Raw genomic sequence first — 21,235 nt, 5'->3', positions numbered from 1 at the left:
TAGGGTCCATTTTGTAAGACTGGATTGTTCTGCAACTGCCGAGAATGAACAATGTTTGCTAGTGGATTATTTCAAGTGAGTGAAGGGCCCGAGGGAATTGTATCCCAGATTGACATTATTGCAGACACTATAAGCAGTCACCATTCTACCCAAGGCAGTTAAAATAAATCCAGATAAAGGATCTGCATGGAGGAAAGCCCAAACAATTTTGTCGTCTCCTAGTAGCATACACTCGCTTTCACTCTGAAAACTGCCTGCCTGCTAGTGCACTGAATTAGGATTTATGATTCCTTAATAATAAGATGTCTCCCTTTCAATATTTCAAACCTCCATTAAGTTATTTTCTAAGCCTTCTGCAGCACTCCGATACTGTGGTAGGAGGTGTGAACATGTCAAAACTCAAACATGGAATGGTGGGTGATGTCTAGATGAAAGCATATGGTATATGATGACAGTACTGAGGGAAGAGAGGAAGTCAGTTATCACATGTGTGAAGATGTAATAACCACATCAGCACCAAGCAGCCCCTCTGTTCCCCGAAGGCATAACATAAATGAGGCCCTCTTTTGCTTATTTTGGTACCAGGGTGCAAATTCTTTTCCTGGGTACAATTTGTCCTGCTACAGTCTCTCCACTGGAGCCAGAGTCCTAAATTGCCCTCAGTAGCACCCACCAGAAACTTAGTGGTGAAGAAATAACTCCACCTGCAGCCATTTATAGCAAAATCCTACACATGTTTACTCAGAAGTAGTTGAGTTCCCAAGTAAGTGTGTACAGGATTGCAGCCTAAGTCTCTTAAAAGTAGACAAATCCTTCAGGACTGGCAAAGTGGGAGCATCCACAAGCACTTTATAGACTTCAATCTTGTGGAGTCTCAAAATATGAGACCTGGATACCTTGGCCAGTTCACAAAGCATTAGGAATATAGGATACTGCCTAACATTGAGTCTAACCATTGGTCCATCTAGCAAAGTACGGTCTGCACGGACTGGCAGTAGTTCTCCAGCATTTCAGGCAGGAAGCTCCCGCAGCAATATGTAGAGATGCTGGGAGTTGAACCCAGGGGTATTTTCCATGCAAATCATGCACCACTGAGTCATGGCACTTCCCCTGAAGGCATGGGCTGTGAGGAAAGAGGATCCATTCTGATGAGCCATATGGCAGCATTTCAAAGCACTTCCCACTTCCCTGATGGTCTCTTAATTGTCCTTCTGAAGCAGTTGGCTTTAGTGTGTATCACATGGGTTCTGCACGGGCATCTCAAGGAACACTCTGGGGGGCTAGAATGTCCCCTGTGGAACCTGCTGGAGATGCTTAAGGCTTCTTCCGAGTTGTGGCATGCAGTGTGCTTATACCACAGCGGTTAATCAAGTGAAGCAAATTCATGAAGCTAATTGAGGCAGAAAGAGGAATAAGCAAAAGTCCTTTTCAGAGTTCAGTATAAATATAGTGCAATTTAAGGAGGAGGGTGAGCCTTCCTCTGGGAACTTCGCTAGCAGCTGTAAATGCAGATTTAAAAAACCCCTTAGGAATGAAAAGTGGCTGCCATATTATTGTTGACATCTTTTGCTATTCCGTATCTTGATGTCTGTGGTGATGACTTTATGCGCAAAAGCCCCCACAAAACAGAGGCAGCTATCCAGTTTCTAACAGACTTCAAGTCTGAAGTGTGGCCCTTCACTATTCGCTCACTCTTCCCAAACCGCCTTTCTCCTTGGCTGGCAAAATGGCTCACAGCTTTTCACATGATGATAACTCTGATCAGATGGGGGACAGGAAAAGTGAGGCCAATTGGACTAGGGTGAAGCATACTGGAATTAAGAATTGATAAACTAGAAAGCTTTCAAAGTGTCAAGATTCTCATTGTTCTGCTCCCAGGAATGAAAGTGACATATGTAAGAAAGAACCATTTGGGCTTTTTTCTCTTGTAATTTTTGGTAGGAAAAAAATTGTACAGCTGCCCCTCAAATATGCAGAAGCCACGTATCCTTTTAATGATGCATTTCTGCTTACAGGGATATTTAAATTCCAACTCTGTCATTGGAAAATGTTATGTTTAACACACACCCCTGCTAGCACACTCACCAGATTTATGAATGCTTTGTGGAACACAACTGTTTCCCAGCCACCGCACCAGTATCTGCACCATTTTAGAGTGTTTAATTATCAATAATTTAATTGCTCCCACATGGCCTCACTCAAATGTGTGAGCTTTTATCTCTTTTTCAAAAAGGTGAATACCAGCTCCTTCCTCATAGCCCTATCATTTTGTGGCCATTTGCTTTAAAAAATTGATTATATTTATTTTTGTGGGAGGTTGATGCTATCTTTCTCCAGTGCTATGATTCTATGTTGACTGAGATTCCCTTCCTTCCCTCCCCCAAAATCTTCCTGGCAGCAAGTCTTCCAACCATGCATGATGTAGGATTAGTGACTAGCACTTTGGCATCATGATGTTTATGCATATACTGAGGACAATTTTGTTTAAGAAAGCTTTATGTGACCCAATCACTTATCAAACATTAAGTTTAGATCTGTAGAAATTGTTGTATTGTTTTTAGACTTTGTAGGAATTGTTGTATTGCTTTAGAGTTTATGGAAATGGTTTTATTGTTTTTTTTTATAGAACTTGCAGGTTTTGTATGTGTTGCATTTCATTTTTATCTTGTTGTATGCCACTTTGATGACTTCAGGCTGTGAAGCAGTTCATGAAGTTGTAAAATAAATAAATAAATCTAATACACATTTCGGAAAGTTGTTTGTTTGTATCTGGACACCTGTCAAGATATCACAACCAAATTTTGCATGGTAGTTCCTGACCAAGGAGAAGGTTTTCTTCTATGTTTGGATACAATTGGATCAAGATGTCAGACTGAATTTTTCAGAACTGCATTATTTTAACCACCAGTTTAAGAACTGCTATGATTGTTTGCTTTCTTGGAGTTCCCAAGGTATAAGATATGAGGTTGCAGATAATAAAGAATGGCCTTTCACATGACTGTTTCAGGGTAGGGGCTAGTGATAATACAGCACTATGGAAAAACTCTAAAGGTTTTAGTGGCCTATTGCATCATGCTTTGTGCTGTTTTAAACCAGCATAAACAATAGGCTGTACACATCAACAGTTTTCTTGTGATTGTACAGCATGGGTTCTGTAGTCTAAAGGCAGATAAGTGCTTTGCTTGGGAGAATGAAAACGGATTGGTGTGAAAAAACTAAAATGTCACAATAATTGTTTGTTTGGTGCAAGAAAGTGGTCAAAATATTTCAAGAATCCATGTAAATAGACGTGAGAAATTTGAAAGAATATGGATAAATTTAATGCTTTTTTGTTTAAGGATAAGTGGATTCCTCATAAGTACTATGTCATATTTCAGAATGGCTGCCCGAGTTTCAAATCAGAATTCAGAAGCAATGCAGTAAGAATATTTGTTGGGAATGGGGGTTGGAAGTCTTGTTTTTCCCAAGGCTCATATTGGGTCACCACCACTTTCTGATTCATATTCCCTTTCTTGCTGTGATGACTTATGGTACATAATAAATATTCATTTGTTCTCTGATTTAAAAACCACACTTTCATATCTACTACAGAAAGGGTCCACACATAGCCACATGCCATTTCTACTCCTATCTATGCCATCTCATTCTGCCATCTATGCCTTTCTGTTCTGCACAGCAGTCAGTGTTCTTTATGTATTGCACCGCACACTGGAGATATGCTAGCATGAAATGCCACATGCATAAAGGGAACAGGTTATATGAAGCTTTTCTGACTCTCAAATTGCTTGGCCCCCTGTATGATTTAATAAGAACAGGCAGGTGTTGTCATGGAAATCTGCTTATTTGCCTCCAAGCTCAGACACAGTGCCAGAAGTCGCAGCAGGAGGTTTCTAAACAACAAATGTGCCACAGGGCAAAGGTGTGGTCTAGTAGACTGAACACCAGGCAACAAAAATGAAGGGCTAAAGCATTTTAATCTAAAATCTTATATCAAAGTTGAAGCCCAGATTTAGGCACTGCTTGAACCGTCTCTCCCTTTTCTCACACTGCTCCTTCTTTAAATCTGTCCTTGTCTTCATGAACAATAAGTGTACTCCTGATGTACATTTGAAGACCAATTTCCTGCAATGCGCCCCGTGGCAGACCTACCACCACCATCTGGATGCAGTCTCAGTGGGGCAGGTGTAGCATGCCTTGTCAAAGGAACCCAAAATTCCAATCCCCAGGGGGTTGGACTAGATGACCCTTGGTGTACCTTCCAATCCTACAATTTCTGTACTCCCACACACTGGCTATGTTACTTACACAGATACTTAAAGAAAACTGTTGAATTGCAGCTAGTGCAAGTCCTATAAGCTGGGGTCATATTACTTTTTATATTCTATGCAGTCAAGAGCAAAAGTCTGTGATAAATAAATGTTGAATTGTAGCAATACAAGTGAGACTGAAATTTTCATCCATTGCAACTTTTCAGCACTTGTCAGTTCTAACATTCTCACTCAATTTTGGGAGCTGAAAAAAATTCTGCAAAGTCATGGAATAAGATGGGCTGAAGTCATGGCACAGAAATCTCCCTGTCTTCCCCTACTCCACCTCAGACATCCAGCCAAAAAACAGAACATCGCATTTTAAACACTTGTTGGTCCAAAAAATGTTTCATCTCATTTGCTTTACATTGCTCAAATAATTTTATCTAAAACAGAAGAAAGCACCAGTAAATGGTAGACCGTTACTTTCAGAGTTCCTGAGGCTTATTTCTTCTCATAGGTGTCATAATCTGAAAGGCACAATTAAAAGTCATTTCACCACATTCTTCCTATTCCCCCCCACCCCGTTTTTGTTACACATAGCACTAAACTAAAGAAAAGCCTCTTAGCATTTGCAGAGCTGAGAATTTAGTACAATTATGTGGGGTGATGATATAACCAGAGCTAGGGTTCCCAAGCGACAGCCCTTTCTCCTAACTGCAACATGCAACGCCACCTCATCCCTCAAAGGAAGAAATGGGGGAAGGAATTGCATGTGCTCAAAGTCTCCCAAATAAATTCATGGGCAAATATAGAGAGTGTGCTGTGCAAAGAAAGCTGATCTCTCCATCACTTCTGCTGACCTCAGAATGGACACAAACCTTCTGTCAAGGGGCTAAACAAGGGGGGATTAAATCCCTGAGCCACTACTGACTATATGATTAACCTCTGCAGAAAATTAAAGTGCCTATGGAGAAGACCTTTTCCTCTGCAGCTGAGAGAGACAAAAATTGGGATTTGGATTAAAATTGGCAAGGCTGGTGATAAGCTGCCACCCACATGCAACTGTTCCTGGCTAGAACTGAAAACGGTTTCTCCAATCTCATATGGAATCCCTCACCCTGATTCACATTGGGTATTATTTTTTTATCCATATTAGGGATGGAGAGAATCGTATTTCTCTGCACTGAACAGGAAGGCAAGCAGTAACTTGTCCAACTCATCTGCCTCTGTTCTACTAAACAATATATACATGTGCTCTATGCTAGCGCTTAGAATTAGTGCTGTCCTGTTACTCTGGGTTTCAGTCACAACAGAATCTGTTATTCCCAATCTGACTCACCCACCATCCATCACAGCACACTGGATTAGTCCTTTTCGCCCTGGTAAATGCTTCTTTGTCACCATTACTCTTCAGAAGCTGTGATGGCCACCATTTTGAAAAAGCCTGGGAATCTCTGGAATCGGAATCCCTATATCTTGAAAAAGAGTTTCAGATGACAAACAGTTGTAACCAGCCTTTTATATGCCATGGGGAGCACATTTCAGCAGGCTACTTCTTGGAGAGAGTTTAGATAACAGTGGAAGCAGGGGATGCCTCCAGACTGACACTATTGTGGACTGGGATTTAAATGCATACCGGGAAGTTTAGGCTTGTGCTATTAAAGTGATTAAGCCGTTCTGTTGCCCTAGTGTAAGAAATCCACTTTTAAAAAGAATGCACTGAAATGTAGAATGAACCAATTATTAATTGGTTCTGAAGGCAGCCCTGTTTAGGGAAGCTTTTAATGTTTGATGTATCATAGTATTTTAATATTCTTTTGGAAGCCGCCCAGAGTGGCTGGGGAAACCCAGCCAGATGGGCGGGGTATAAATAATAAATTATTATTATTATTATTATTATTATTATTATAATAGGAAGATGTATAAACACTGTGTAAAGAAATGATGATGAATGCAGGATGAAGGCTCATTGTCACACAGTGTTCTCAAGAACAAATAAGAATAAAAGGTCAATAAAGACAGGTTATAATCTAATTTCCATGCAAGCTTTGTACAAGCAAATCAAGATGAAAACTCAATAAACAAGTAACCTGGAGGAGCCCAGAGTGAAACAAGAAGACTTCAAATGGACACTGATTTTCAACTTAAGTCTGGAAGACTCTCAAGACTCCACATTGCAACTGATCTGACTTATTTTTCTGATCTTAGATACCTCCAATATTTCCTCATCACTGCTCTGGTTGGGTTTCAAGGAGGGAATGACAAGTCTTGAATGGCAAGATTTTGTAAATCAGTAGTAAGGCACTATGGGAAGGATTAGTGCCATTTCTGTTGTCTTTTTGGCACCAACTGAAGTCTTTCCTCTTTCAACAAACCTTTTAGGTGGAAATCTTTCCTGGTCTCCATCTACATTGGAATTGTTTTAGGTATTTTTAGACATTTGAACTGTTTTATCACATTAGTGTTTCTCACCATGGGCTCCTCTGGGAAGAAGGGTAGGATAGAAATTAAATTTTAAAATAAACAATAGAGAGAGGGAAGCAGACACAAAAAACACCAGCTGCCCTCTCTTGCCCCAGGTGGTCTGTTTATAGTTTGCTTGGGTTTGAGTGTATTGCTTTTAATGTATTAATTGCAATTCATTAAAATTTTGAGCCATTCTGAGGACTTCACTAAAACAGGATCAATAATCCACCCAGTCAGTTACTCAGTTATTCAATAATCCATACGATGACCATGGAATTGCAATTGCTTAGGGGAGTTAAATACTGGAGGTGTCAGGCTGAACACTCAAATCAGAGGCCCTAAAAATGAATTGCCATGTCTAATCTTAAATAATTTGTATTCTACTTTCTACTTCTTTAAACCTGACCCTTACTGCCAAAGGGTTATAGAGTGGCATAAACCAAGAGTTAATACGCAATCATATGTTCCACAACTGAGAGCTGGCGCTAAAAAAGTCTCAGAGTGAGCTCTGGCTCAAATTATGGCATGAACTTAGATGTAATTTTTAGAAGACTGTAGAAATGCTTGATATGGTGAGGATTGTCATTTCTAATTAAATGCCTTAGCGCAATGGTTTACTGAGCTAATGATGATGTTCATGCTTAACATGAGCATATGGACTGTTAATTCAAAGGTAGAACGGATCAGAAACTTCCTTCCTTCAGGCATTCCCCTGGGGGCAGAACTGGGAATGCAACTCACAACAAACAGTTTCTCTGGCAGATTCTGCATCTTCATTCATTTGGAGGAACATCTGGGAATGACTTATAGCTTTGTTGAAAGCATCACAAGAGATTTTCCCATGGATTCTGGCTAGTTCATAGGTAGGTTTTGCCATCACACTCACCAACAGTGTTGTCACCTGCATGGCACTGCCAGTGCCAGCACAATGCTCCTAGGGAGGCCCAATTGATGGTGGGAAAGGGGAGGGGAGGAATGATGGACTCTTCCAGGACATGTGGACTCTTGCCGCTGCTCAAGTATACTGGGTGCTTAACACTGGGCCTGATCTCATCACTGGCTTGTTGCTTGAGTATTGCCAACAGCACTGATATAGTGCATTAAAGTGCTTCAGCTATATTTTCTCAGCAGTCTTTACAATAACCCTGTAAGGTAAACCAGTACTGTTATCCACATATTACAAATAAGGGCTGAGAAAATGGTGCCTCACTTAAGGCCACCTAGAGAGTTTGAGGCTGAGGTGAGTTTTGAACTAGGGACTTCCTGGCTTGGAGCTCATATTAAGTGGCCCCTTTCCAAAAATAGGAAGGTAACATTTATTTATTTTTTAAGTCTAGTCTCCTTTCCAATGCCTCAGTCTTGGGACACTTAACAATTTAATGAGCATTAATACACTTTGTTTAAGGATAATTTTTAAAGAGTAGCCTGGTTTTATAAGAATGCTTATTAGTTATAAATTGCCTCAAGCCTGAAGGACAGGAAAGGAAGCTAGACATTAAAGCTTATCAGTTTTTATTTAAATACTTATTAGCTTTAAATTGTAAACTGCCCAAAGCTTGAGGGACAAGTGAGGAGGCTGGACATTAATAAACCTTAAATAGTCCCCCCAAATAGCTCATATTAAACAATACTAGTGGGTACTACATCATGTTGCTTTGCCTATTCATGAGGTATTACACCTCTCATTGGAACAGGTTAGGGTAAGACCACATGAATGGAATGGCCTTGCCCAGAAACAAGTTAATCAAAGTATTTCAGTGATGCTTTTCAAAATACAAGCCAAGCAGCAACTTCACAGAGCCCAGTATTATGGAAAACAAATTCTGCATTAGCACTAGAACTGTCACGGTGACTGCTACGCTTCCCCAGCAAGCAACTGATGCAACTAAGCCAGGCCTGCAGAACTTATGATCCACCATGCCAAATGGAACCCACCATTCATGTACCCTTTAATGCGAGATGATATACTTGGGGTTGCTGCACCCCAGCCCCCCAAATCTGGAAAGCCTAACTTGCACATTATGCAAACTGCTAGCTAATTATGCAAATCTAGCACATTCACTTAGCATTTTCCTCTAACAGTTGTGCATTTGCTCCTGGCACATGCCGCAAAAACTGGGGAAGTTGGCTCATGCCACGAAAGAGTGGTCTTTCTCATTTGTTCTGCCTCCATTTCCTTTCTGAGTCTGAGAGCCCAACAAATTCTGCTGGGGACAGACATGGCAGGCTTCTGTGTCCTACTGTCCCCTGCTTCTGCTGCTTCAACGTACATGCACCTGCTCCTCAGTCACGCAAAAGGAGAAAATGTGACCATTTTAGCTTATTCACTGCCCTCCTAAATCATGACCCTTCTGCAGTTATGCCCCCAAAACAAAGCCATCTCTCTTTAGGAACCGTCCAAAGACTTCCTTTTGTGCCACATTTCTAGGCATAGGTCCACTTTTTAAAGCTCTGTGTCAGAGCGTGTGTTTTTTTCGGGGGGGGGAGCACGTTCCCTGTAAAATCCCACTCTTTACTGCTAAATCGGAACAAACAGCAATCCACAGATAACCTGAATTGCCATTTGTTCTGACTCAGCGTTAAATGGCAAGTTTTCCTGGGGAAAGCATTAGGTTGGGGGGGGGGGAGTGCTCAGATATGAAGCTTTAAAGAACAAACCTGTACCTAGAAAGTGTGGGGCAAAAACTAAGTGTGGATGAGCCCTGTGTTTGTAAAGCATAGCCTTGGTCAGGAGGAAATGCGATGGCTTCATAATTAGTAGAGTAAAAAGTCGGTTGTAATTGCATACACATGTAGTATGGAGTAACAGATTTCAGTCAGCCTTCAAAATAATTACAAACCAGATACTTTGACTTGGATTTTAAAATGAACTATGTACCTCTTTTCTAGTTGTCCATCCATATCCCAATCATTCCACCAATTGTGCTGCATGCAACGCATCCCACAAGCTCCACCAGAGAAACATATATCATACAAGCAAGAGAAGTGTGAATCTTAACCCTACCACAAAGGTTTTAAAGTATCCTTGGCCATATTCTTTAGACTGGACCACAATCTAAAATACTGCACGGGTCAATGGGGACGGGGACCAGACTATATTACTTATTTCCACACACTTGAAATATTGAAAGTGTAGCACATAAATCTGGAAGGGGCATAAAGAAGCCTAACACATTGGACTGATTCCTTGTAGGAAATTTTGGTCCACAAGGACGTCACTACCTATTGAACAGTCCCACCTTTCTGAACCAAAATCTCTATCTTCCCCAACTTGGTGCCCTCCATGTGTTCTGGACTAAAACACGCATCAGCCTCAATCAGTACAGTCAATGATCAGAGATGGAGAAAGGGATACTGAGTAGTTTTAATTATGGGAATATATTGCTACTCTAGGAGAATTTTATTTCAAATCACATTGTTTTCCACCATGATTCAGCTCTGCTTCCCCACTGGTCAATTGACGTCTATCACAACAGTAACAACAACAACTACTACTACAACAACTTATTATTTATACCCCGCCCATCTGGCTGGGTTTCCCCAGCCACTCTGGGCGGCTCCCAACAGAATATTATTAATAAATAACAACCACAACAACCACAACAGCAACAACAACAAAACATCAAACATTTAAAACTTCCCTAAACAGTAGTTTCCCCTTGCTGGCTGCAAGGCAGAAGAGAACATTATTCTTATATTGGACAGAATGCTATCAGCACATTTCCTCCTCTTTGGAATGAGAAGGATATGTTATATTTTAAAAAATGAAAGAGAGGGCTCTAGACAAGCTGATGTCCTAAACTAGCACCAGGTAGCACACATAGAATCTAGATCATGATCCAATAATCGAATACCAATGCTTAGACACAGTTAATGCTGTTGGGCAGTTGCCAATGGCCTGAGCCCTCAGGACGGCTGTTTACCTAGCCACTGACTAAAAATGCTGTCTGTAGCCACTTGAACTCAACACTCCTCTGAGTGGCTTCATTTTAATTTCCCCACAATGTCTCTGAAGCCCTGACATAACATTGCTCCAGAGTTGAGGTGGATAAAGCCTGGTTCTTTGTCAGGGTCCATTTTGCCATTTGTCATTCTATTCCATCATGTTTCCACCTCAATCTGTAATTATTTAAAACCTCATTAAAATGTCTATTGTTTCTAATGTCTATTTTTTCACAAGATACATTTTTGTGTGCATTTTACCCTAAAATATTCCTTTTTACATCAAAAGATTTATTTTTAATACATTTATTGGTATGTTTTTGAACCGAGAATTCTATTGCAAAATTCAGAGAAGTTTGAAAATGTCTGTATATGCATGGGAGGAAGAAAGGGAAAGAGAAGGAGAAAAAGAGAGAAAGAGTATGACTGGGATATAATCTCCTTAAAGCATCCTCTATCACTTGCCAAACTCTTCAGCAGAATTCTTAAAAGGCTACAGCAACTGAGAAAGACTTCACTGATGTGTGTGAATAAGCTCTCAAGCACTCTGTGATATTGGCATATGCTCCAGTCCTTATGAGCTACATTTCTCTAGTCTAACAGACATACACTTGGCACCCTTGACAAATTCCGTTTACTGCTATAATTTTGGAGGCTAATATAATGCCACTTTGAACACAGAGCTCCTGGTTATCTGGTTATCTTTTGTTGTTTCTGTTGGCACCCGTCAGTCTCAAGAGACAATGGAGTATGTCACTGGAAGTGAAGTCAAATTGCTCTGTTAGCAGCAGCTAAGTGACCTCCCTGAAGTGCAAGCCTGGGCAGTGTGTGTGATGGCCCTGGACCCACCTCTCGGCCTCGCTGATGTGGTCCAAAGGCAATCAGAGCAATACGTTTGGCACCAGCTAGGCTGCAGGAGATACCAGAAGTTGTACAAGGTGCCATCCAACTGTCTTAGGGACTCTGGATTTGTGTAGGGTTTACTCCTCATCCTTTTCTTCTCCTAAAGATATCCCACAAGACAGAAGCCACCTTTTTGACAGTTGGACCCACTATTGGTCTTGTCCACTCAAACTGCTGGAAGCTGTCTTTGCATGCAGAGGGAGTCCCTAACTCACCAAGGGTTTGAGACCCATCAGCTACCCTCACCTGGTTTAGCCAGCCAGTCGAAGCGATTTCCTGAGGTGTGGCTGCTGCTGCACACTGACAGCTTCTAGGAACTACAGGTGAGAGATGAGTGCAAGAGTGGCTTTGTTTCATGCCTGTTTTATCTATGAGGCATTATTCATTTTGTGTTACACACATACACACGTGTGTGTGTGTGTGTGTGTGTGTGTGTGTGTGTATCAAACTGATTTGCACTTCCAGCTTGTGTGTAAATCCCTGAAGGTTTATAGGCTCACTGGATCAGACAATGGGAGAGATTTACCCAATGGAGATATTGCAAGGGCACAAAAGGTTAAAAACTGTAAAATATTTTCAATATGTTTATTTTTAATAATTGAAAATGGAACACTAACACAGAGAACAAAGTTTACTTGCAAAACCAGAGGCAGTAGAGGTCAATAATGTAACTGAGAATGATTGATGACTCTAGGAATTCATCAAGGACACAAATGTGAACAGTTATTAGCTAGGGTGCCCACAGCAGCCAACCTAACATTTTGAATATCTCTAATATCTTAAATTGTTGAGACTGAGAGGAAGGGAGTGGAGTTGACTTTTTAATACACTTGGCAGCCAAAATTCAAATATGCTGTGCTAAGACAAACCACAGGTCAAAGGGATCTGACCATTTTTATATTCAGGAAAGAGGAATCCAGAGAGAGTCCAGAGACTAGATATGATGAAGCACAGAAACTAGAATAAGTGAAGATTATGATATCAGTGTTGACAAATATAGACATTACATTATACTGATAGAAATATGTGGAGGAAAGTTCGTGCATGTGTTATAAACGCATATGTTTGCAAACAGGCATGGATTATATAGAGAGCCTGCTGACATGCACACATTGAAAGCACATTTTGTAAAGGATAATACAATTAAGATAATGAAAAACCTATCTCAATTGCTAACATGAATCTTCATGAGGGTTTAAAATGCATATTATGACAGCAGATCTATTCGTTTAAACCCAGGGCTCCACCCCACTCCACTACTGGGCTCCACACACACCTATGCCCACACAGATAAATCTAAGCCGAGTTCATTTATTCAGAAATAAATCCCATTTCTTTTAAGGGAGGGTACTTCTACATAAGATGTTTATGATTTCAGTCTTACGCTGTACATAACTTTTTCCAGATTGATACCCTGTGTCTGTTCAGGGACATGTGACTACACACTTAAATGTCACTGCACAGTAATACTTAACTACATGCTCAACCATTTGAGATAGCAAAACAGGTTAGGGCTTTAAAGCCACAATCCCACGTTTTGGAGTGTGTAATTCATGCTGCCAGGGGCGTCTATTTGCATGTTTATTTGTGGGATTTATTTTTTTTAAAAAGACTGCTGTTATTTTCTGTGATGTTTGTAATTATTTTGCTCTCCCTTTTTGCTTATATTTTATACATCACCTTGAGACATATATGTGGAAGGTGATTAATAAATAGCAGCAGCAGCAGCGTTAGCTTTGATTAATCAGAACCTAATATCTAATCTAGACATTCAAATCCCAATGAGGGTCAGATGTACTTTACCACATGCTCTGTGTGGTTTAATCTGAAAACCCACACCAGCGAACACAGGAACATGGGAAGCTTCCTTATAGTGATTCAGACCATTGGTCCATCTAGCTCAATACTATATACCAGGCACGTCCAACAGGTAGATTGTGATCTACCGGTAGATCACCGGACGTCTGTGGTAGATCACTGGCTCCCCCCAAAGAAGCTCAACAACCTTGGCTCCCCTAAAAAAAGCTCAACAATGTTGACCTGAACCACCCAAAACAGGGCTTTCCTTCCTAAAAAAAGAAGCTCAACAACTTTGACCTGAACCCCCCAAAATGGGGGTCATCTTGGGAGTTGGCCACCCCTGCTATATACACTAAGACTTGGAAACACCAAGGATTGAACATGGGACCTTCAGCTTGCAAAGGACATGCTGTACCACTGAACCACAGTCCTTCCCCAAAGGGAGAGGAGTCCTTTTCAAACCCAAGACCCATCTTTAACTGAAACTTACAACATGGGACCTAGTTCTCTAATCATATATATTCATCTTCCTGTGCTTGCTTCTCATTTGCCAGGTATCAGGAAAGTATAGAAAAGGAAACCTTGGTAAATGCAATATGCATTGTAAATACAACCTAGGTGTACCTGCTACAATCCTCTTTTATGCATTGTCCCCCACTTTTCCTTACAAAAATCCCATACAGAAAAAAGAAAATGGCGGTTATGATTCTGCTGTGACCCACCCGAGATCAAGTTGTTCATGACACACTTGTGGGTCCCTCCTGACCCACAAACCGAAGAGCAGTGGTACAGAAGATGCTTTAGGGTGAGGACTAGAATTGCTACCTCTCATTTTTTCTCTGACAATGGATCTGTTCCTTTTAACTCATAGGGAGTGAACATGGTGCCCTCCCATTAGCCCTGACCATTGACCATGCTGGCTGGGGCTAATGAGACTTTAAATGCAACATCATCTGGAGGGTATCATGTCAGCTATCCCAACTTGCCTTCAGTTTGTGAGATGAGCAGGAATTCAACAGACACAGTTTCCCTCACTGATCTAGAAAAAGGGTGTGCTTGTTGAATTTCTCTCTCTCATGCTATTGTTAAGAGCACAAAGACTCTAGGTTTCTGGAAAGAAACAACTAAAATAATTAAAGGTATTTTTCTTCCAATAGATACATTTTGATGAGGCGTCTGAATGATGTTGGTAAAACAAGAATATTAAATAGATCTTTAACTCCCAAACCAAAGCACAATTACTTCTCAGACTAATAAAAAATAATAATATTGATTATATTTTGCCTGATTTTACCCTTCTGAGAGCTACAATTCCAAGGACCTTAGCAACTACAGTTCCCAGGATTCTTTGGTGAAAATCATGTACTTTAAAAGTGTTTTAAATATATGGTGAGGATATGATCTATTAACTCTACATGCAGACTTTTTCAAAGTAGTATAATAATAGTAATCATGAGTGATAGATGAAATTGATGATGGATGTAAGAGTCTATTAATTAAAATAAGGGAATATTATCATTCCCAAATGATTGCTAATTATGTATAATGCGTTCCAGAAAATGTTTCTGTTGTAGTTAATCTTGATGTTGAAATAGATCTTAACATTTATTTTTTTTAAGGCAGCCTCTTTCAGGAAAAAGTTTCTTAAAAGGGGATGGTACTCAAATTGGTCAAATCCTCTAATCTAGAAGCACACACAGGGATGCCCACACATATGGAAAGAGGGAGGGAGGGAGGGAGGGAGGGAGGGAGAGGGAAAGAGAAAGAATGTGATGACTTTTGTGATGATTCAAAGGTATAGGAAATGCACTTTGCACATGCTCAGAAGCAACTTCTTTGCTGTTATTTCTTCATAGATTTCCATCTAGGTCATGGCATTGAACACAGATTTCAGGGTTCAGTGGCTGGGGCGAGCAGCTAAAGCTCTCCACGTGGCTTAATTTGAGCCAAGATTCATCAGACCTTAGCTCTGGAACCCGTATTTAATGCTAGTACACAGCCTTGGGGCATATGAAGTAAGAACAGTGCCTCAGTAAACATGCAAAATGCATTTTCTTCAATTCCTGCACATCACCTGTTTTTTTGTTTTTTGTTTTTGCACTTGACTGATAAATATTAGCTGTGTGAACTGACATTCCAAAGAAAAACATTGTGTTCAAGGTGTTGTGTGGGTAATAAGAAGGATGCAACCGAGATGTGTTATCTGTGACAGCCCATTCACACAGACAAGCCATCACGATGCTGCGAGAAATGTGGATATGTGCAAACCAGCCCTAAGTAAGAACAACAGGCAATTTACATAGGAGTCAGGGAAAGAGTTTTGAGGTTAAAGACTGGCATGGCTCCCAGGCATGCTCAAGTGCTTCTTTTTTCTTTCTTTTTTTAAGAAATATGTTTTCTGCCCTCACGTCCTCAGCACAATCAGGTAGCAGCATTGTTAAGTTGTCCTTTTGAAAGGTGTACGTCTCTTTGGTTGTACTTGAGCCCAGCCGTACAGGTGGATTGTTGATAACATCAGAGCAGCAGCTGTAGAGCAAAACCAGGCTGAGCGATGGGGGTGGGAATGAGAGAGGCAAAGAGAGTGGCAGGCAGTTCCTAATACCTCAGGGAGGGAAGGACAGGATCATTCCACAACAGGATTTGAAACTGATCAACTCTCCAGCCCAGCCATCCAGCGCAGCCTGCTAAGTCTCTGTGGCTGTCAGCTTAACTCTGCTGCTGGTTCCTGTGGGGTAGGGGAGTTAAATAGGACACAGACTCTGAGAGGAGCAAACCTCTTTGCTGGGAGTCAAGGAGGCAGAGAAAGAGAGGAAAGAAGGTGGAATTTGGCCAGAGCCCAGGCTGATAAGCAGAGCATCTCCAGGTAAGTGCTCCTGCTGTGTCTTGGCAAAAAGGGGGAGAGGGAAGGAATATATCCAGAGGATGCTCCAGCGGCTGGTTAAAAGCACTGGGGTGGGAGCCCTGAGCTCTGGCAGGCGCAAAGGGGTTTGAGGCTTTCCCTTTTGCAAGGAAGTGCAAGGAGAGATTCCAAGTCTCTCTCTCTTTTTTGGAATGTGGTTTGTGTGTGTGTTTTGTGGGGTGGGGGGGGCAGGCAGATATTTTGTAAACGCTCTTAATATCTTTCACCTCGGCATCCTCGTGTCAGATTATCTCTCTCAACAGCTTTCACGAATCACACCAAATCCTCTCGCCCTCTGTGCTGTGTGATTTTAAGAGCCTTTGGGAGGATTTGATTGCCCATCAAAATAAATGAATGAGGGGAGGGAGGAGGAAAGGAAAATGATGGACACGGACTGAGCTTTGGGCATATTATACAAATCTAAAAATAAAGCCAAAAGGGAGACATAACATTTTCCAAGAGCAGGCGGGGAGGAACTGGGAAAAGAGGGAGGAGGGCGGAGAAGCCGGATTTTAGTGGGCATTCTCGCCCTTTCTGAGCCAATAGTGGGTGGGCTGCAAAGCTTCCCCCTGAATAAATCTGAAAAAGCAGCAGGAGGAGTGGTAAATGACGCTTCCCAGAAACAGTGACCCCTCCTGCCCCTGCCTTTGGTAGCTAAAGGGCAGGGGGAGAACCTGTTGTCATGGTGGCTCATTATAATCACCAGGGGATAAAACTGATTATCTTGGGGGTTTCTAATTAGGATGCTCACCTCCTCTGACATACAGACACTTCCTTTAGATTAAAATGTAATTCCTGCACCCCCCCATACCTCTGCTTTCATTTGTTTGCTCTTCAGCTGCTGCAGAATTAAATCTGTATAAACCACCAGCACTCTCCCCTCAAAATTGGAGATGGGAACTCCTGTTGCAGGCATCTCCCCCGCTTTGTCACCCAGAAGGGATGAGGGGGAAGGGAAGCTTAGCGGCACAAAAGAGCTCCAAGCATGTCCCTAGGGGCATGACTGTATGTATTTTATGTACTTATTTTCTCCCAATGGGTTCTGAAGCCCTGATTTCAGTGCAGCACCACAGCTGACTACACAGAAATTGGTAGGCTAGGCGATACATTTGCGGTTCACCAGGTCTAGTCTTCCAACTTCTTCCTAATGCTGGGGACATGTGAAGTAGCCTTGGATTGAATAAAGTAATCCTAGCACTGGTTCACACAAGCCTGTGCATGTGCATCTCTTGATCATAGCTGTCAACTTTCCCCTTTTCTTGAGAGGAATCCTATTCGGAATAAGGGAATTCCCCTTAAAAAAAGGAAAACGTTGACAGCTATGCTCATACACCTGAAAATCAGATGACTATCTGAACTAATTAACAGGATTGTATATGAAGTGGCCTTCAACAGCCCAAGTCACACATGCATGTCATCACTTGATGCTGTGGTCATCAGATGGTGAGCATAGGAAATGTATACCACCAGACCGCTCTCCATCTATCTCATTGTCATCTACACTTACTGGCCACAAGGTTCCAGAGAGGAGTCTTTCACAGTCCCACCTGGAAATGCCAGGGTTTGAACCTGGAACCTTTTACATGCAAAGCATATGCTCTACCACTGAACTGCACTGTGAACCAGCTTCTAGGGTGTCTCTAAGCACATGAAGAATGGCTTCCTCTCGCCAGTGAGAAGTTACACACATCTGGGATTAGAGGCGGGATGTTCAGGTCAGAAGATTTAGCTTCTGAACAGGCTTAAAACTGACACTCTTGTTGCAAACTAACTGAGGCAACCATGACTCTATACAATGTATTTCTACTATATTTAGCCATGATGGTACCATTTATTAATTGGGAATGTTTATATGTCTTAGGGGTGTGTGGGCATCGGACAGCATTTGCAGTGGGGAAAGTGGGGTGATGATTAGGAGGATGTCCTCAACCTAGCTAGCAAGGAACCTCCAACAAGCAGTTCCATGTGTGATTTATTAGTTCTGCTCTGAACTTAACACACACAGGAAACATGTAAAGCAGGCACAGGGAGGATTCAAGAGTTTCCTAGAGGGAGCAATGTTTTTCCCCACAGAGCAGAAGAGGGATTGCATCGAATCAATACTGCCAGACATGGAGTGGAAAGAGGCTACTTCAGGCCTTTTTGTGCAAGTTCCTCCATAATTGTTTCTTGTTTGTTGCACATAATCTGCACATCTTCCCTCAAGTTTACTCTTTTGTTGTAGCAACATTGCATTTTTTCTGCTATCAAAACTGCAATATTTCGTAAATGCAATTCATTGCACTTTATGTGTGGCGACAAGGAATGTTGGACACACAAATTGGATATCATTTGTTATGTGATTAGTAATTAATGATGCAATTTAAACCCCTCCCATCTACCTTTATGCATTTCTCTGCTAAAAAACTCCAGTACACCTGCACTGATATAGCCAATTTTAAAGCAATGAACAATCCATGTTCATTATCTAATATTGCTTTCTGATTAAGGTCCATTAAAATGTGGTTTTCTTATATCTATGGGTTGGCAGAGTTCTTTCAGCCTTTTTTCTACACTCCCCTGCCAGCCACCTCATCTCATCTTTTTGGCCTTCCCCTTCACCAGCAGTTGAGAAGCACTTCCAAGATGGCACCATGCCTACTCTGAGCATTCAGATTTCCCAGAAAAATTGCTCCAACTTCCCTACACATACCTAGCAGAATTTTGGAGATGCTTTTCCCTCTGCCAATCCTCAGTGAGCACATTTTATTTTATTTATTTTTTATTTTAAAAAATTTACTAAAGATGTCTCACCTTGCCTGATAGTAAAGCCAGTTAATTTCAGTGAGGTTTCTCCCAGACCTATATATGATTCTGTTAGACCCCTGATAGCCATGTGCTCTTTTGTTCTGCTTTTACCTTCTAGATTCATCAGACTGCTGTTCATTCCTGCAAGAAAGTGTGCCAGCCTGGCTGGCAGGCACAAGACACCACGGGGAAAACAGTAACCATCATGCTGTCTCTGAGTGGAGGCTACTGGTGGAGCAACAGGCTTTCCCTGAGATGGAGAAAAACTAGCTGTAAGTACTGCCCAGGTTGTTTGCTAAGCAGGAGGCTGTCCCCTATTTCTCCAGTGAGGGGAAGGGAGAGTGTTTTTATTTCAGTAGTGAGTGTAGTGCTCAGATTTCCCCCCCTACTAATGACAAGAAGTGTAATGCCAAAGGAAGAAGCAACGGTGCTTTCACATGTTGCAGATAATAATAATTAGTGGTTAGAGGTTGTGATTTGAACAGGCTTGAGAGTGGTAAAAGAGTGGGTACCAACTTGCTCTTAATGCCTGAAGGATGCCCAATATGCAAAGGAACCTTTATCACCTCCCACAGTCAGTCCTGTATATGTTGGTATCACAACAACCCACAAAAGTTAATATTTTTGCCCTCTTAAAAATATAACACCCATTATTTTGCAGTACAGAGAAGGCCAAACACTCACAGGGAAAAATTAATGATGTGAGGACCTGTGATTCACATCTCAAAACCATTTCAGTTCATGATAGTAATGTCATACGTTGACCAGGCTATTCAATTGTCATAGTCACGTTGCAAAGGACTATACTTAAAGTTTAAGTTGCTCTTTCCTATGTTACAGACCACATTAACTATATTCACAAGCTTTACAAATGTCAAAGTCCAGATAGTGTCATTTGTGAAGCAGCCTATATTGGCCCAATTCCATTAAACTACTCATTGCGATGATTCTTACAATATGAGGTTCAAGAAGTTGAATTAAGCCATGCACTGGGGGGGGGGGGGGAGTGGAAGCAGTGGTATGTTGATGTGTTTCGTGTAATATTTGCATGCACACACCAACATTTCTTTCCCACTAATAGTTTCCAAAAGAGCTCACATTGTTCGTCTTCTTAGTGAACAATCCCTGCTGGGGCATTAGCTCCAGAGCTTTAAAAAATGTGGATATGATAAAGCAGGAACAATAGAAGTTTGAGGTAGGCTAACAGCACAAACCTATGCAGACCTACTTAGAAGTAAATCCCATTGAGTTCAGTGGGAACTATTCCTGGATAAGCAAGTATAGGACTTCAGTCTAAGTGTACTCCAGTGGAACCACCAAGCCATATCTGCAGTGAGTTATGAAGAGAGTTATTTTTGTTAATGAGGATACATGCAGCTAAGCTAGGCAGGGGGTATAGACTCACACCAAAAAGAAAGACTAGGGGTCAGAACACAAGATGCCGATGATATTTACAGAGGAAATTATTTCCTTTTGCCTAAGAGCCTTGCCTTTGTTATACACCCTTGCTTCCTAGATTGCCATTATAAATTATTTACTCTAAACGCCACTGAGCCCAGACCTAATCTTATATTCCTGGATCATCTTACTACAGTCCTGAACATCTCACAAAGTAACATTACCTTTTCTTGACATAAGATCATACAGTATGCTGAATATTTCACTTAGACTATTGTTTAGTAGTTAATGCTACTTTTCATGAGACAAAAAATTCCTACCTGCTCTGCTGAGCATTCACAGGCACACTGCCTTTTGAGACCTGAGTAACCATACCTGTATCCCTAACTAACCACACCATGACCTTACATTTTTGCCCAGTAGATATTGTTGGAGTTTCCTTCAGGAAAACATGTAACATTGTCCCCCTGCCTCTCTCAGCCATCATTATAGTAGTAGAGTTGTGGTGTAAATTAAAATTCTCAGGAAATTATGCACCCAGATGTCTGGTAGGGGTAGCAGTACTAATGATGGTTTCCCAGAGGTGCTCAACTAGGGGTTAGAGCAGAAAGGATGGCATTTGCTAAAACAGACATAGAAGAGTGTCACCTATATAGCCTTACCTGATACATTCTCACCTTTCCCTGTACACAAAGCAGCTAAATGTGCTCTCATCATCACAGATATCACTGTATAATTAATATGGTACTTCAGTCAAGCATCCAAGAAAAGCAAGATCACTTGCACAATT

The 21,235-nt window shown here is 41.3% G+C and overlaps 2 protein-coding genes across 3 annotated transcripts in view; one reads left to right on the top strand and one right to left on the bottom strand.

Annotated features, from left to right (window-relative positions):
• Positions 1–21,235, bottom strand: part of CACNA2D4 (calcium voltage-gated channel auxiliary subunit alpha2delta 4) — a 166,531-nt gene that overhangs the window by 51,043 nt on the left and 94,253 nt on the right. The gene's annotated exons all lie outside the window — the stretch shown is intronic.
• LRTM2 (leucine rich repeats and transmembrane domains 2) overlaps positions 1–21,235 on the top strand; it is a 28,727-nt gene that overhangs the window by 2,458 nt on the left and 5,034 nt on the right. The window contains exons 1-2 of one of the 2 annotated variants that reach the window (XM_080971651.1): positions 16,106–16,224; positions 19,166–19,319. In XM_080971651.1, coding sequence (XP_080827777.1) covers positions 19,253–19,319 — 67 coding nt within the window. In that variant the 5' untranslated portion in view covers positions 16,106–16,224; positions 19,166–19,252. Of the gene's footprint in view, positions 1–16,105; positions 16,225–19,165; positions 19,320–21,235 lie in introns of those variants that run through there. The other variant, XM_080971650.1, reaches the window with a different exon arrangement.

The sequence above is a fragment of the Podarcis pityusensis genome (assembly GCF_964106645.2).
Source record: "Podarcis pityusensis genome assembly, chromosome: 10".
Lineage (NCBI taxonomy): Eukaryota > Metazoa > Chordata > Lepidosauria > Squamata > Lacertidae > Podarcis > Podarcis pityusensis.
The sequence above is the reverse complement of the archived record's forward strand: the minus strand, read 5'-3'. Positions and strand labels throughout refer to the sequence as shown.